The 17,290-nt window shown below is 39.1% G+C and overlaps 2 protein-coding genes across 4 annotated transcripts; both read left to right on the top strand.

The window, feature by feature from the left end:
- Nucleotides 1–340: 340 nt before the first annotated feature.
- Nucleotides 341–4,662, top strand: LOC137123750 (pyrin domain-containing protein 1-like). Of its 3 annotated transcripts, XM_067497940.1 has the most exons (4): nucleotides 1,500–1,689; nucleotides 2,064–2,214; nucleotides 2,440–2,713; nucleotides 2,801–4,662. In XM_067497940.1, exons 3-4 carry the CDS (start codon nucleotides 2,449–2,451, stop codon nucleotides 2,947–2,949), a joined length of 414 nt encoding a protein of 137 aa, XP_067354041.1. In that variant the 5' UTR covers nucleotides 1,500–1,689; nucleotides 2,064–2,214; nucleotides 2,440–2,448; the 3' UTR covers nucleotides 2,950–4,662. The 3 variants fall into 3 exon arrangements, with proteins under 3 accessions (XP_067354042.1, XP_067354041.1, XP_067354040.1); XM_067497941.1 differs by lacking the exons at nucleotides 1,500–1,689; nucleotides 2,064–2,214 and adding an exon at nucleotides 341–398; XM_067497939.1 differs by lacking the exon at nucleotides 2,064–2,214 and having other exon boundaries at nucleotides 1,503–1,689.
- A 1,061-nt stretch (nucleotides 4,663–5,723) lies between these two features.
- LOC137123743 (protein GPR108) lies at nucleotides 5,724–17,247 on the top strand. The gene is made up of 18 exons (XM_067497927.1): nucleotides 5,724–6,315; nucleotides 7,179–7,298; nucleotides 11,156–11,206; nucleotides 11,301–11,392; nucleotides 11,481–11,551; nucleotides 11,669–11,847; nucleotides 11,941–12,003; nucleotides 12,114–12,215; nucleotides 12,293–12,426; nucleotides 12,758–12,833; nucleotides 12,966–13,039; nucleotides 13,122–13,239; nucleotides 13,331–13,461; nucleotides 13,700–13,743; nucleotides 13,831–13,880; nucleotides 14,631–14,714; nucleotides 15,121–15,242; nucleotides 15,646–17,247. Exons 1-18 carry the CDS (start codon nucleotides 6,220–6,222, stop codon nucleotides 15,731–15,733), a joined length of 1,695 nt encoding a protein of 564 aa, XP_067354028.1. The 5' UTR covers nucleotides 5,724–6,219; the 3' UTR covers nucleotides 15,734–17,247.
- The last annotated feature ends 43 nt before the right edge of the window (nucleotides 17,248–17,290 follow it).

Here is a 17,290-nt window from a genome sequence, read left to right as displayed (position 1 = left end):
CTAATTTTCTTTGGAGAAAATATTTGGATCCACAGCAGTTTATCAGATGATGATTACTAGTAGCAATAATGTAAACATTGGCTCAGTTAGAAGACATCCAGCTGCACTACAACTACAAAAAGTAGGCCCTAAGCGTTACTCGCAGGATGAATATTAAACGTAATATATAGCCTATTTTTTGTAGTGTTATTTATTTGGATCCCAGACGTTTAAGACACAAAAGTTAGGTTTTAAATTGCTCAAATGAGACACAGATTTAAAAAAGACACTGGGGAAAAACTCTCCAGTGTCTTTTTTTAAATCTGTGCTCTGAACGTTTAGTAAACTTCCTGTTGAAAACAAAAGTACAAATCGTGCTATTCTCTTTAGATAATCATCTGCAGGCTGTTGGTGACTTGGTGAGTGATGGTGACTCTTAATGATATGAGGCTGTTGTTGGCATTGAATTTGTACTTTCCCAGTCGACGGTTAAATTTGAGGGAAAATTAGGTTACAGTGACGATTTCTTTGTGTTTGTGCACCTGTTACTGCAAGCAGTGGGTGTTTGACTTTGTAGAAAAAAATCTTGACGCTATCTGAAACCTTAAAAGAAAAGGTACTTTAACTTGAGTTTCCTTTAACTTTCCCCTTAATGGCCAACTCCAGTTTATCTTGATAAGTATCCAGATGTGACTCCAGTCATGTTTTAAAGATTTCTGCACCACTAAATCTCTATGCTTATGCTGTAAATCATTTATTTATTAATGTTTCTAATCAACTTACTAAGCTTAAGAAATTATAGGCACTGAGTTGACAGGTTGTGGAACATCCTCGTGCAGTGTGTTAATTTATATGCCCTTTAAAAACGGTTCCATATTTTCTTCTGTGGATAAACATTTGAGAACAACAAAACCAAAACAACATCTGCGACTGATATCTTTTACAGTTTTACAAAAGTGCAGTATTAAATGGCTGGAGAATCACTTTCTTTCTCGTAATTAACACGGGATGCATGTGGTTATACTGTGGGGAAGTTGAATTGGATTGGGCAGGACTTTTTCATGTGTTTTTTTTTTTTTTTGTTCTATCGATTTTGACGTGATCAGCAATTCTGAACAGGCGTTTGCAGCGCAGCATATCCTGTTTACTACAGCAGCCTCTAATAACAGAAATTCCAATATCATGCAACAGGGGATCATATTTCATAAGTATGTATAAGTTATGTTACTGTACTGACACCAACCTAATCTAAATGAGGTCATTTCAAGCGATGAAACATGAGCATTTTATTAAAAAGTTATGTATTAGTAAGTTTTATCACATTTATATTTCACATATACTATGTAAAAAACATATACAACTGCGAACTTGTAATTTAGACGTAAAGAAGTATTGTCCCCAACCTGGCAACCCCACCGTTTGTTTATGAGTACAAGTTATGTATGACGTGTCAGTAAATGATTTGCTATTAATAAAGTCATTAAATACAGCATCTATCTACCTGTCCGCCTACTTATCTTAATGGGTGGCTTCAAGTTAAAAGAAAAGAAAACCCTTACGCAACTTTTCCAGTGTATTGCATCACATTAATTCAGCTGTGCTTTGTATCACATTCCTTGTGAAATCGAAACTATACTGCATCTTAACGTACAGCAGCCCCCATTTTCTTTTGCATTGTCCGTCGTCGCCACATCTGCCTGTCCTCACACGGTAAGACACCGTTAGTTCATTACGAGGCAAACTTAACTTTGCTTCGGGTCTATGTGCTTGAACACACGAACTTGCAGTTGCAGCCGGTGTTTTGAAGCCGGACCTCCAGGCTTCCTGACGTGCGTAAGCACGCTGCCGATGATGGCCTGGTTCCATTTAAGACATGTGTTACTGATGTCTTCCATATTTGCTATTTGTTTGACTTATTAGGAGAAGTTGTGGGAAATTCTGTGTCAGCTCTTCAAGTAAATAGTACATTTGTAAATGGTAGTTCTTCACCTCTGAAGTTCACTTTACTCGTCTTTATCATGCAGAGTACTATTCAGGCTCTGTAAGCATGTGCAGTAATACTTGTATTAAACTTTTTTAAAAAGAAAATAACCCCGATTTATGAGTCTGGGGCATTATGGAATTCACTGGTTCAGGACACATCAGCCTCCATTTCTTTTAATCAACCTCCGCCGCCCAACTTTGCTATAAAAGACTGGAGCATCTCTTTGATTCATCAGGATCACTTGCTGTCTGGTAAAGGCCTGCAGAGACCACACAGATTGAAATATGTCATACTCTTGCACTCTTGGAAACTGTGGTGGACATTTTGTCAAATTTCCGTTTGACTACAAATTCCATCAATTGATTGAAAAAATAATATCCCGAATATTACTCAGAATACCCCGGTTTCCCACAGTTCAAAGACTTGCACGTAAGGTTAAATGGTAACTCTAAATTCTCTGTCTTCTGTTTTTTCAGTGAACAGAGATGCAGGTTCCAGAGTTGCTCTTAACGTCTCTTGAAGACCTCTTGGAGGCTGACTTTGAGAAGTTTAAATTTTACCTCGCTATGAATGTCTTTGATGGCTACAAACCTATTCCTACGTCCTTTCTGGAGAAGGCAACTCGGCTGGACACCGTCAAAAAGATGACGAAAAGCTATCCGGAAGAGTGGGCCGTGAATATTACAGTGGAGATCTTGAAGAAGGTACCCAACCTCGATGGTGCTGAGAAGTTACAGAAGGCATATGCAGGTGCAGTGAACGATGAGTTTCTTAAACTCACCTTTTAGTGTAACACAAGTCAGTCTTTACTAATTCTCTGCGTATGTCTCTCTTCAGCTATTAAGGGACTAACTGTCGCCGCAGCCTCCACACCTGCCTTCACAGCTCCTCCCACAATGTCGGCTCAGGAAGGAGGGGTGGTCATCGCCCCAATGATCTCTGGTAGCAGCTGTGGATCACTGAATATAAACTTCAACTCACAATGAGGTGCTGATTATGCTACCGTTGATTTAAACGGAAATAGATTGAATGACCACAAACCCGACAGCAACCACAGGATCCTTTGGAGGCCGTAAGATTTAGAGTCTTGGGGAAGCTTCACACTTTGTCCAGTTGGCTGTTTTTGACACGTTACGCAGTGCAGGGGAGAGTGGGGTACGATGCATGACTTTTTACTTCTAGTTAAGGAAAAAATAGGTTGTCTCCTATTAAAAGAAATTATAAGAATGTGTCTATAACGAAGGTACCTAAAATTATGACAAGTCAAAAGAAAGTATCCCTTTGGCTCAACCAGCTCCACGTTGGGGGGAAGCTGATCCGAGTTGGTGGGATTAAACTGACCATTTTATCTTCTACGTTTAAACATGGATATGCATTTGTTAACAAACTGTTTACCAAGACTTCTTCCATCCTCCAATTTTCTGAGGATGAGGAAGCTTCTTCAACACGCCACTCAGTGCCTAATCATTCTCCCTTTTTGGTACCTTTTTTATATAAGTAAAATGTTTTCATGAAAACACCACTTGAAGCCTAAGACGCCAAACAGTCTGAATCATTCATTATTAGTATTAAGGGACTGGAGGTGAAGGTCACATGCAGGATCACAACAGTCCAAGCACAATATCCTAGCAGGTGAAACTTAGTTTTAGTCCTTTAAAAAGATACTTATAAAGTACAGACACCCTACTGTTATTCTCTTTATTATTACTTTATTACATCTTGGATCTAATTGAAACGCATTCGGAGGAGAAACTGGGAGACTGTAAAAGTACCAGTTAATGCAACAGTAACTTAGGCGCCTTGTGGTTAAATTTACCCCATAGCCTTTGGCTAACTTAAACCAAATCCCCAAAGCACTTGTCCTACGTACTATCCTCCTTCACGGCAAGTTAGACAGGATGGCTGTTTTCTGAATGGTCATATGATAAATAATGTGCACAGATGCCCAGATAGAGGGGGTCCACTTACCCACTGGCACACCTTACTGCACTCTCCTCTACATTTAATGGTTGTTAAACATTTATGTTTCAAGTGTCTGAGTGGCCAATGAGACTGAGCCAGCACGCACAACACCAGGACCCTGAAAGAGTTTTTATTTAGCTGTCAATAATTTTAGCTTTTACACATCGTTTTTCTGCTGGGACATCTTTAAAATGTCTCCAATCAGCAGCAACTACATTTGAAGTTGCTTGCCATCACCACCGGTCAGCAGGTGGCGCTGCAGTCACATTGATGTGACACCAATTGTGCCTACTAAAGTTACTCTGCTGCTGCAATAAACATATAGTTATCAGTTCACAGCTTGAGAAAGTCTATGTCATCTCATGCCGATTTTAATGACTCGGTCGACTTTACTTTGACAGGCATTTTCCCCCTAAATAGTTGTATTTGTTTTATCAATTATTGTTACTTACGGACAAATAGAGGTGTTTCATCAGCAGCTGCACAAAATAGCCAACACGTTTCTACTCCCCTCTTTTTTTGACTTATACTGCCACAATATGGGCTGTTTCTGTGACATCCAAGGGACCTTCTGTATCAGTTACTGTAATATGCACATAAATACACAGCAACCAAATCCGTTGTTGAAGGAAATCTAATGTTGAATTGTTTTACATGTTATTAAACTTTGAAATCAACATGAAATTGTATAATCTGTGCCGAGATAAATACAGGCATTAAAAGTAATACTAATACTATCTAATTAGGCTCAAAAGCTTCTTAAGGGATTTGCTGTGGTGGTAGTTTGTCATTGTTTGTCATTTCCAAACGCAGATTTCAAACAAAAAAACAAATACAGTAAAAAGAATTAACATATAGAGGGCCACCTCCGTAATGTGAACATATCTCCAACATATTCATGTTTGAGAAGCTGGTACCAGTACATTGGGTATTTTTGCTCAAAAAATCAGATATTAATCAGTGTTCAAACATTTTCTACATTTCATTTTTCAGAGGTCAACTTGGACGACATGTGCTGTGGTAAATGATTTACTAGCCACTGATAAACAGTGTTGTAAAATAACGTGGTGCATTTACAAGTTTGAGGTTTTCTACTGTGATTTCTCCATATTTCCAATCTTACTTATGCTTCAACCTAATCTGATTCTCTGAACGCTTCCAGCAGTCACTGTTATCCTAATCTTTCTCCTAATCTTTATTATTATTAGCCTACATTCAGCTAGAAACACCGTTCAAACTTCAAAACGCTAGCTTATTAAGGACACGTGTGCTGCTTCTTAATATCTTCTATACTTTTGAAAATATTCAGCTTTTTCAGCAATTATTTTTTTATTTAAATGAATGGCCAGACTCTTCAGCTATTCTTCAGCTTTGTCCTCTTTCAGCTTTAACTAGTTAAAGCTTGTGTTCTTTCAGGAAATTAGTTATTTCAGTGTTCACAGTGCATTTTCGTTTTGGCAATGCTTTTTTTGTAGCTACTTTTCAGAATGTGATTAAACTACAAACCCCTACAGTATTAAAGTAATTCGAATTTAAAATCCGAAAAACAATATCTAAAAAGTGAAAATTTTCATTTTTTTTTAAATAAAATAGTAAAAAGTGTATTAGTGTAGTATTTACTATTGAGTTTTAAACAAAAGTTACAACTTGTTTTTTTTTTAAACATTAAAACACATTTTCAATCACAAAATGTAAATATGGTTCCACGTATCACACATGTTGGATAGCTTTGATTTGACATGGCAACCCGGAGAGTTCATCTGACGTGGACGGACCATCACGTGAACGCGAACCATGTGACCAAATCTTGGAGAGTTAGCAGAAGGTAGAGTCGAGACCTTCAAGTGAAAACTGTTACTGCGCGATTAAAAAAAACAAACCTGCGAGTTTGGAATATAGATCTTCTAAATATCACGCCTCGTCTGCGTTTGCTGCTTTTGCAACTCGGTTTTGCCTGATGACCCCATGTCAGTCCGATAGGCGCCAGCCGAGAGTGAGTGACGTCGATGTCCAAACCTTCCTCGTTGGTTCTTTATTCGAGACCAGGAAGCGAGAGCTCACCTTCTCCAAGCTAGCTTTAAATTTACGCGATGAAATATCTAAAAATAAATGGTTATTATTAGATCACGTTTAAAGAGTGGACACGTTAAATTCAATGATTATCGTTACCGTGACTCAACGCGTTTAGTGTTAAGGCTGCTAGCTTGCTCGCCCCGTAGCCATCTGGAAGGATCGTCGCTGGCTAACATTAAGCAGTTAGTTGCCGTTAGCAGGTCTGAAAGTGCCGTCTGGTGATGGCTGTGACACACAGAGGCTGTGTTGTGGCAGGATATTTACTCGTATTACTCCTGGCTGGGTGCAAAGCAAGGATACACAAGCTCACCCTGAAGGTAAGATGACAGGTTCCAATCAAACTGATGTTAGCTTTGGGAGCTAAAGAGTTTGTAACACTGGTTGTGAGACGGCGTTTTGTTCGCTAGCCAGTGAGGTTTAATTAGCTTTGTTGACTGTCAGTCATCCATGGTGTCACAACTCGTGTATGTGGTAGGAAGCTATTAGTTTGTGAGCTACGACTAAAGATGAAAGACTTAATTTACACTACAGCCCCACAATTTTAAAAGTCAGAGCCGAAGTTATTTGGCGATTAATCGATTTAGTCATTTTTGTAAAGGAACGACGTTGAAACCTTTCCCCTGGAACAATTAGAGCAGATCCATCTTCCTGGAAAAACATTTTCCATATCCAATATGTTATTCACTGTTGGAGAATGGTTTCCCTTGGGTGTCCAAAATTTTAAAAAAAGTTTGGTGCTTGTCTTCAAAACATCATAAACAATCTCAAACAAAATGTCTGCGATAAAAAAATCTCTCATGATGTCACTTGCTTGCTGTGAGGACTTGGGGGATGATACAACCTTGGATTTGTTTTGGAAACACTGACTGCATAACCTGACTGCAAAGAAATAAGGGATTATGTTTTAGTGATGTTTGCATATTCAAAGAAATGTTTTCTCTGTTATACATTTGCAGTAGTTTTACAAAAGTAACCCTTTACCCAAGTTTATTTTTTAAAAATGCAACAGCATATAAAAATCATTAAGCATTTTACAAACGGCAGCATCATGTCTTTATATTTAATTTGTGTGACTGTGTGAACTGTTTTTTTTTTTTTTTGTCCTATTTGGATTTGTTGTTGTTCATTTGATATTTGTGCACTTCTGCTTGTGAACTTGAGCTTTTACTCTTTCTCCTAGAATGAAACTCGGTTTGCTGTCGACCTCAACAACTTTGGTTTCTATGCTAATGGGTCTCTGGATGTCAACCTGCTTTCCCTGCGCCTGCCAGAAAATCCAGTGAACTACAGCATATATCCTGTAAGATGTGCTTGACATGGTTAATATTTGAAAAAGACTAAATGTAAACTGTAAATACATTGACACTCAGTGTCAACACATCCTCTGTACAATTATACCATCCATTGCAAATGACATATTCTACCGTTACAAAGTAGTGTAGGATGAGATTTTGTTAAAGTAGTTGGCCTTGTTGCATTAGACTGCATTTGAAAGTAATTTCCATTTGGAAAACCAGACACACCTTTGAGGAAATCCACCATCAACAATTTCCTTTTTGTTAAATGCAAACCTGAACTAACCCAACTATGACAGTTTCAACAAAGGTTAAACATCATAAAAGTAGACTTTATTATAGGATAGCTGTAATAAATTTAACAGGCTCGTGATGGTTTTCTATTGTCAGACCAAATCAACACATTTGCAATTACCAGATTTTCTGCACAATATGATCACGAGATGTGATCTGAGCTTCACTAGAGTCAAAAACCTAAACCAACACAGTAATTCTAAGATGAAAAAGCATAAACTGTTATTATCTTTCATATTCTTCAGTTAACACACCCATTAAGCATACAAAGGGATGGGGAGGAGAGCAGCCACAGTAACAGCAACAATGTTTTACCAACTGTTTGGACCACCTTTGTCAGCAATAACCTCAACAATCAGTTCCTGTAGTGGTGGATTATACCTGCACAATGTTGGACAATTATTCCCTAGAGAAGAATGTTGTGTCTTCGAAGCCATTCTGGAGTAAATGTACCAGAGTGTTTAGGGTCATTGACCTACTGAATCACCCAGCTTCTTCTGAGCTTCAGCTCGCAGACAGCCACCCTGATATTATCTTGTAGGATACCTTGGTAAACGTTGAAATAAATTGTACCTTCCGCAACGGCAAGCAGCACAGGTCTAGAGGCAGCAGAGCGGCCACAAAGTATCACGCTCCCTCTATAATACGTCACCAGTTGGGTGATGTTGGTGTGCAGTTCTGTTTTTGTTTCCCACATAGTCCTGTGTGTTCTTCCCAAACAATTCCAAAAACAAACCATTTCATCTGTTCACAAGACACTTTCCCAGTAGTGTAATGCAGTGTCAAGATGTTTTTTTACTTTATTTGGTTTTTATTTTATTTTCAGAGTTCAATTTTGCTGTAATGTTTTTGAGACCAGTGGCTTCGTTTGTGGTGTCCCACTATGAATACCATGCCCTGCCAATTCTTGAGAATTCTGGGTTGTGCTTTTGATATGATCTTGGCTGCGAACCCACCTCCATGGAGAGTAGCCTCAGTCCCATATTATGTCTATTTCTAAACATGTCTGACTGTGGACTTAAAAATATATAAAGCCTTTGTAATCTTTTCCAACTGCATGCAAATCAGCAACTCTTGAACCTCTGAGAGTCATGGTTTACATCAGCCAATGCTACTTGCATGGAGCGTGCTAACACTGTTTGCGTTTTGATGTAGTTCTAAACCACACGTCCAGCTTTGCTGACTCCAGTTGACATTTAGTGACATCAGAGGCCTGGTGTTGCCATTACCTCTTCCACCATCACTCTGTGTGTGTAATGGGTGTGGTAAATAAAGGCATAAATGATCTCGACTGTTTTATCAGCTTAGAAATATTGTTTGTTGATATTTGTGAAGTTAGGGAAGATTAGATCACATTTCATAACCGATATATGAAGAAAAGCAGGACATTATAAATGTTGCCATTTCTTTGTGTTGCAACTGTAATTCAACCAATAGTTAATCTATTGCTTTACATACTGCATGTGCAACCAAAGTCTGATTCTAATCACATTCTCTGTGCCAAAGAACTCCACTGTTGTCCAGAAACCTTGACATCCTGGACACAAATAAGCCACTGGGTGTTGTTTAGGCCAAATAGAATATTGCTGTTTAATTGGATTTGATCCCACATAAACAGCCTGATTGACATAAATACTCAAAAGTTCAGTTACAGTGCAAAAGAAATGTCTATGCCTGCATTGGGAAAATGTGCATGCAGTAGCAGGTGAATATAAGCAACTGTCTAAACAAGTTATCATCCAGATATTATGTAATACAAGTTTATCATTGTATATGTAAATCAAACACTAGTAACAGGAAATACTAGTGTAGTTTGCAGCTTAGGTACAGACACTTTTGTGTTTTTGGCAGTGCAGAAATATAAACAGTGGTGGGATCGAAATGTGTTGCTGTATTTTGGAAGTTGAGGGGTTTGGCTGAACATGCGGGTTGTCCTGCCTTTAGCTCTTTGACTTGGTGAGTAGCTGAGTAGCATATTTTTTAAAAAAAAGTTGAGACTGACTCTTCTGGTTTGTGTAGGGCAAATCTACATGACCCAGAGCTGGATTTGCTGCATTTTCTGATTGTAAAGCTCAAACTGCATAAAGCTACACTTAAATGAAGAAATCAAATAACTTCCATTTTATGATTTGACACTATTCGGAGTAATTTGACCTGTGGTGTTTTCAGTGCAAATGTAATTTTAACTAATGGATGCTGGTGGAAACCAGTGGAAACTCCACCCAATGGTTCTGTTAATAAACCACTTCCACGTGGAGGTAGCGGAGGCTTTGTGTAGGGTTGTACCTAATCCTTTTGTCATCCATTACAATGGTCGGACATACAAACTTGGACTGTTGTCACTTATATCAGCAATTTCCCATGTGTCATCAATGGAAAATATCAGTTGTTAAGTTATACATGCAGCGTTTCTGTTTTAAACATCATAAAATGTTTTTCCTTTTGCACTGCTATGCTGCATTTTGTTACGTATGAAATGTCTTAATCCTAACATTATTGTAAATTAATTTTAAGTCGTTTGGCAGCAGTTTTTAACCAAAGCCACTTAAGCGCAAGGAACACAGACACACACAGAACCGGGAGTAACTCGGGGTATAGCGTTTTCTTTAAGGGCACTGCGACATGTAGAAAAGAGGAGCTAGGGATTAAACTGTCGACCCTGTGGAGAAGAGTAATGCATTCAGCTACACATTCTTATTAAATTGTCCAGCACACAGTCACATTTCCCCAGCTGCTGTCTATGGTTAATGTTATTACATTTAAATGCCATTTTTATGTCCTCTTTGCTTAAACTGAACTTCCAGGATAATACACATATACATTTGAAATATATTTTTGGTTTGATTTTGTATCTTTTTTTTTCCCCCCCTTGTTGTTACCCATTCAACTGTAGTTTAATTGTACAGCATCAATTCAAAACATGCTTGTTAATGCTGTGCAGTTAATTTAAGTAAATCCATATCTATTCAATCTAAATCCTCGATTTTCAGTTATTGAGTACAGCTCTAGTCCTAAAGAGCCCAGGGCCTGTTTGTTTTCCAACCACCGCTGTCCAATCCAATGTTGATTACCTGGATCATGTGTGTTCAATCTAAACTGAAGTTGATGACCACTGGTGAGTGTCAGGGAGCAAGCAAATCAGGCACCAGCGATTTTAGTGTCCACAACCAACAAGCACTTTACACTAATTAACATAATTAACATGATCTTAATGGAATCCACAGTATTGCTTTGTAACCAGTTACCACTCCTACTGTTTAGTTTAGACTTTTGGTTACATTCGAACAAATGGCACAATTCAAACCACTGTAAGCTCTCAACCCAGTACTTACCATAAATAACATATCTTTTAAATTAAATGTACTACTGTTAACATCCATAATGAAACACATGAGTCACATGGACGTAGTCTGTACACCTGCTTTAACACATGTCACTGTGTGTGTGTGTGTGTATGTATGTGTGTATATACACACACACACACACACACACACACACACACACACACACACACACCAGAAATCATGTTAACCTATGGCTGACCACCTTTTTGTAACAATCTGTTTAGGTTGGTTTCAGCCTCTCCAGGTCACGTTTGAATGGAGTCTTATCCTACACAGTAAGTTTAAAAAAAAAATTATAAATGTTTCAAATTACACCTGGCTACTTTCGGAGGAACTAATATGTCAAATTGTTGATATTCTCCCCTCCAGGCAGAAGAGACCCAAACATGCCCACTCAACCTCCCACAGTCAACCAACGATGAGCCTCTCATTTTTTTTCTTTTCGATGTTAGCACCCTCAGGTGTGTATGTCTCATCGGGACTAGAAGTGGGTACAACTAGGCCTCGACAGCCTAATTTGAAGGTTGACTTTGTAATGTGTTTTTGTAGTGTCAATGTGAAGATTATGGGAACGCAAGATAATGCACTGACAGTAAGGTTAAAGACTGAGTCACCTAAAGGTCAGTGCTTGTAGCCATTACAACATGATTCAGCATTTCACCAGTGTGAAAAGAATAATTTTAAGCAGACTGTTGTTTGAATGCTAAACATCTTGCACCTGTATTTGTGTCGTATAGATGAGAGGAAAACCACGGCTGCTTCTAATAATTCTGCTGATAATGCAGGAGAGAATAAACCAAAAGAAACAGAGGCGGGAAAAGCAGACAAGACAGAAGATGAATCAAACCAGAATAAGAATGAAGTGGATCAGACAAATGAAAACAAAGTTCCGCCTGCAGAACTCAAGAAAATTGAGGTAATTAGATTCTATGTAAGCGATGTTTTTGTGTCTGTTTCTGTCCGTGTGATCTATTAATGAAATCGGTTACTAATCAATAATTGCTTTTAGCTGGCGAATGTCAAGCATCTGACTTTGGCTTTGGAAAAAAAAAACGATTCCTACAACTTCAGCGTAAGTATTCCGCTAAAGTATTGCGTATCATTCCTAAGCTTTATATGTGATGCAAAACTGAATCTGACTGGGTTTACTGTGATCTGATGTCGTCTGTTTGTCCACCACAGTTCCACATGGATGTTGGCTCACAGGCACAGGGTCTGTACAGCCTCAAGTTTCATTACTGTAAGAACAGGGTACCCGCACAGAAGCTGCCCTACTCCTTCACTGTAAGTGTGCTGTGTTTCACATTGGCACATTTATGCTCACGTGTGTGCACGTGTTAAGCTAAGTGTGTCCTCTACAGGTGGAAGTGACGGAGAAGAATCCAGCTGGCTACCTGTCTGCAGCAGAAATTCCTCTGTCTCGCCTCTACATTTGTATGGCTGGCGTCTTCTTCACTGCCGCCTTGGTTTGGGTGTACACGCTCATGAAGCACAGGTAACCCGGCATACTGACATAAGTTCCTTCTGCATTATTACTTGCCTTCGTACGCCATTTTCACTTTTAGGCAGAAATAAATATCGGAGAGCTGTCATCAGCTGCTCTGGCTTGAACAAAATTACAAACTTTAGCAAAAATCACAAGTATTGGTTAGATTTTTTTTTTTGCAATCGAAAAATCCTGGACGCTCCAGTAGACGATACACTTCAGAATCGAAGTGTAGTCTGTGTGTAATAATAATAGTAATCGTACTGACTATGACGTGAGTGGTTTGCTGGTTTGTGATTGGTAAATATTTTAGCTGCTTTACCTGGACGCTTGTTTGCAGGTACAGTGTGTTTAAGATCCACTGGCTGATGGCAGCACTGGCCTTCACCAAGTCCACCTCACTGGTCTTTCACAGTGTAAGTGCAGCATAACAGCACAGCAGACTGTTCTAATATCCCCTGTTTGTGTTCAGCTTTTATCGTGTCTGTGTTTTCTCTTTGCGCTGCTCGCCTGGTATCTTTAATGAAGCCTCTCTCTTTCTCTCCTAGATCAACTATCACTTCATCAACACCGAGGGCCATCCTATCGAAGGCTGGGCTGTCATGTATTATATTACACATCTGTAAGTGCAATATCTCCAGGACATGCGGGGGTCTCTTTTGTGTTTTAATAGTTACTAGAGTTTGTATTGATGTGCTTTCCAGGCTGAAAGGGGCTCTCTTGTTCATCACACTGGCACTGATTGGCACTGGTTGGGCTTTTGTTAAGTACATCCTGTCTGACAAAGAGAAGAAGATCTTTATGATTGTTATCCCTCTGCAGGTGGGTGCACACGGGAAACAATAGTTGTGTGTTTGATTATTCACGCTAAGTGAATCAGTTGTGGTGACCTGCTCGTCTGTCACCCCTCCAGGTCCTGGCTAATGTTGCCTACATCATCATCGAGTCTACAGAGGAAGGCTCCAGTGAATACTATCTATGGAAGGAGATCCTCTTTCTGGTTGACCTTATCTGCTGTGGAGCCATCCTTTTCCCTGTTGTTTGGTCAGTGTGTGGATTGTCTAGCGTGCTGTTTTTAAAGACCCCCAGTAAATGTGTTTAGCCCAGGCGACAGCCCAGCCAACCTTTTTCTGATTGTGGTATTTTGGTTCAGTGTAGTAGGACTTTAGTCGTGCTTTCGTCACTTAAATGGTTGCAGATTAAGCTTCTGTCAGTCAGCTGATTGATTGTTTTAGCTTTTTTGCATATGCAGCCATTGTTCTCACACACAACTATCCTATAGGTCTATCCGTCATCTTCAAGAGGCCTCAAGCACCGATGGCAAAGGTGAGAAACTTGACAAGTTAGTCGTCAAAAGCTCTTTGATTTGCGTAGATTCGTGACTTAATGAACTTTGGTCCACGTCTCTTTCAGCTGCCATGAATTTAGAGAAGCTCAAGCTCTTCCGGCATTACTACGTAATGGTAAGGAGTCCAGCTCAGCAGTTTTTTTTTTGTTTGTTTGTTTTTTTTTCATGTGTCATTGACCATCCATGCATTAAATTGTCAGTTAGTTCAAAACAATATTGAAAGTCTAATAAGTCTAAAGTTGTTAAAGCACATGCTCATCAAATTGTAAAAGAAAGTATAATTCTTGGATTAAATTACACTGAGTCACTGTGTTTGGCAGGCGTCTCAACTTCTCATTCAGCAGAGTTACTGTTGCAGAAGCAGAACAAAAGCTTAGCACACAGCCACACATACATCCATTGAGTGCAAAACATTTATTGAACATTCTTTCATCAGAGGTAACACCGTGATCGAGGCCTGTATAGAAATGGAACCCCTCTTTATGAAAGGTTCTCTGATAGTTTCTCCTCCCTCTCCCATATTTCTTCCATTTTAATTGATGGTCTTCACAGTTGATCCTAGTATCCCTCAATGTTTCTAAAACAAATTTATAGCCCTCGTGAGTTTTGTAAAGCTTTGCCAATTTTATTTTAAGGTCCTCTGAAAGCTGTTTTCCTGATCCTATTGTTTTTTGTGGCTCTCACAACCATCTTTGTTTCATTGTTAGGGGATGCAGTGTTTTTCACTTAACTGTACTTTACCTTTCTGTTTATGTCGATCTTTACACTGTTGGGGCGCTTGGGTTTCACAAACCTTAAGCTATGGATCAAAAATGCTTCTGTTGTCCAACTGTGTGATTCGTGTTATTTTTGACTGCTTCTTTAGATCGTGTGTTACATCTACTTTACGAGAATCATAGCCATTCTACTCAAGGTCACGATGCCCTTCCAGTGGCAGTGGTGCTATGAGGTAAGACAGCAGTCTACATAATCTATTACTTTGAGTTTTGCAAACAAGCACTATTTAATAATTCTATCTTTCTCTGACTCAGCACTGACTGGGCATTTATGGCTGACAGTTTTATCATTGTGTGTATATCAACGCCCTTTTTAATGCTTAGTAAATAGTGATCACTCTTAGAAGCTTTTGTTTAAGTATCTATCACCTTTTAACTCAATCAATTACAGCAAAAATATGAAGATTTATGTTAGTAGTAGCAGTAATAACAAATAAGTAATAATATTATAATAATTATCATATATAATATATACACACACACTCTGATTATCAGATCAGAGTTTGTTTGTTAATTTTAGCTGAATACTTTTTCTGCCCTCTAACATTTAGCACATACTTCAATGTTGTTTCTTTATAGTTTCTGGTTGAGGTGTCTACTCTGATCTTTTTTGTGCTGACGGGTTACAAGTTCCGACCAGCGTCCAATAACCCCTACCTCCAACTACCCCAAGACGAGGAAGATGTAGAGATGGATGAAGTGTAAGCATCTTAAACACCTTCCTTGTTTTATATAAGGCTATGCTATAATTTTAGTTTTTGCCAGGGATACCTGCCTGTGCATTGGATGAAATACTAGGAATTCTCTATGTTTCATGTATTATTTAAAACATTTTAGTCTCCTAATTGGTCCACACAGTTGTAACATTTTCATCTGCCTGTAAGTTCATTTTCTGTACATTGCACTTGATTGGATAAACGTGTTTCCGAGGCGTTGTGAGCTTCTGCTTTTATCACCGAATCCCAGCGGAGTGTAAAATGTTTTCGCAATACTTCAAAACAATTTTGTATTTTCCAGATTGTAGGGATATATATCTGAGATACCACTGTAACTGGAAAAAGACCATTTAAACTGATGGTTGCTCTTGTGTTTTTTTGTCTGCAGGGTGACTGAGTCAGGTGCACTGGAGGGTATTTCTAAAGTAAAGAAAACATTGAACGGACGGGAGCGCCAGAAAGAGTCCACCTTGTGAGTCTGGAGCTGCATCGTCGGGAGGGACCCGCTAAACCGTCCCCCGGCCAGCTGGTACAAAGGGGGAGCACATGGACCAAGGCTCCCCTCCCTCAGCGAAAGCTTTCCTTTTAAAACTCTCTACATGATTGCAGTGGCCGTGCCCACTGCCTGGCTATGCAAAAAAGAAAAAAAATGAGAAAAAAAAGCCCAACTTTGTTGGATGCTCACTGTTTTCACAAAACACTCCACCCAGAAACTCTATAAGGTCCGAGGCTTGTCCCACAAGGATAGGTGGAGATACGGAAAGGACTTCCAATAATCTTTACAGTTTTCATTTCCCTCTCCTTCCCTCTCTCTCTCATTCCTTCCTGTCTGTCCAAAGATTTTTAAGAAGGACTTTCTTTCGGGTGTGTTTCTATCGGCTGTTTAAAACATGGTACTTCTCCAAGCCTCACGGTTGAACCTTTTTTCTGTGTTGTGAGTACAGGTGTGTGTGAATGTGAGACAACACAATAGCCCACACTCAGGTAAAAGGCTAATCAGTATATATTTAAAATTTAGACAATTTAACAATTTTAAGATGTTTCTATTTCCCACTATTCAGGGTCAGTAATGTCTCATTGGTCAACATGCGTAGTCCCACCACACACATATTTGATTAGTATATTGAAATATATGGATGTGCAGTGTTGTATATTTCAATATATTTATTTACTTACTGCCTATGGAAATGTTCAGAAATTTCAGTATTATTGTTTATGTTGGAGAGGCCAGAGTTCTCCCAGTCTTCTCTTTGGACTGCTGCTGTAATTTAGTGCTTTAAAGGTTGGGGTCCACTCACATCTCTGTGAATTCAGACCGGTTGGTGACATGTGGGCCTGTCAATGAGATCAACAGGTTTTTGGATCACTGTCACAAAACCACAACAATGGCCCCACTTTTTATGCCATCAATGGCTTTATTTTGTCTTTGTTTTTCTTTTTTCGGCCATGCGGCGGCGAAACCGGGCACAGAAGTGACCTAACTGATCGCTTTTGAATTCACCTGCTTTTGTTTTTTACCTTTTTGCTCTTGATGTGAAGCTTATTTTATTAACTATTTAGGATATATCGGTTTATGGAAAAACAAACGTGCAGCTGGACAGGATAGATGGACATTTGTAAATAGTTTACCGAAGAAGACTGTTGATACAAATGAAGGATCATAACAGGTTTCTTAAGATCTGCACAGAGGCTTTATAGACAGATCTTCAGAGGTTAATGACACAGGTTCTGCTTGAATTCCATTTTTTGGATTTCTGTAATAGAGAGGAGGAATAAATGTGAGGAATCTATAAACGACTACTGAGATTTGACCACAGATGCTCCATTAGAGAGACGACAGAGCTGCACGGTGTTTACAGACTGCGTGTCAGGGACCTGGGAGGACAAGCGACAACTATCAGTAAACCAGCTGATCCAAGGTTTTGTGCTTGTTACAGAGGGCTGTTTGGTGTCTGTGGGAACTGTCACAATAAAGCTTGTGTTCTGGAAAGGTTTCAGAAGAAGCTTGTGTGTGTGTGTGTGTGTGCATGCAT

The sequence above is a fragment of the Channa argus genome, chromosome 3 (assembly GCF_033026475.1).
Source record: "Channa argus isolate prfri chromosome 3, Channa argus male v1.0, whole genome shotgun sequence".
NCBI classification, from domain to species: domain Eukaryota; kingdom Metazoa; phylum Chordata; class Actinopteri; order Anabantiformes; family Channidae; genus Channa; species Channa argus.
This window is presented reverse-complemented; position numbering and strand designations above follow the sequence as displayed.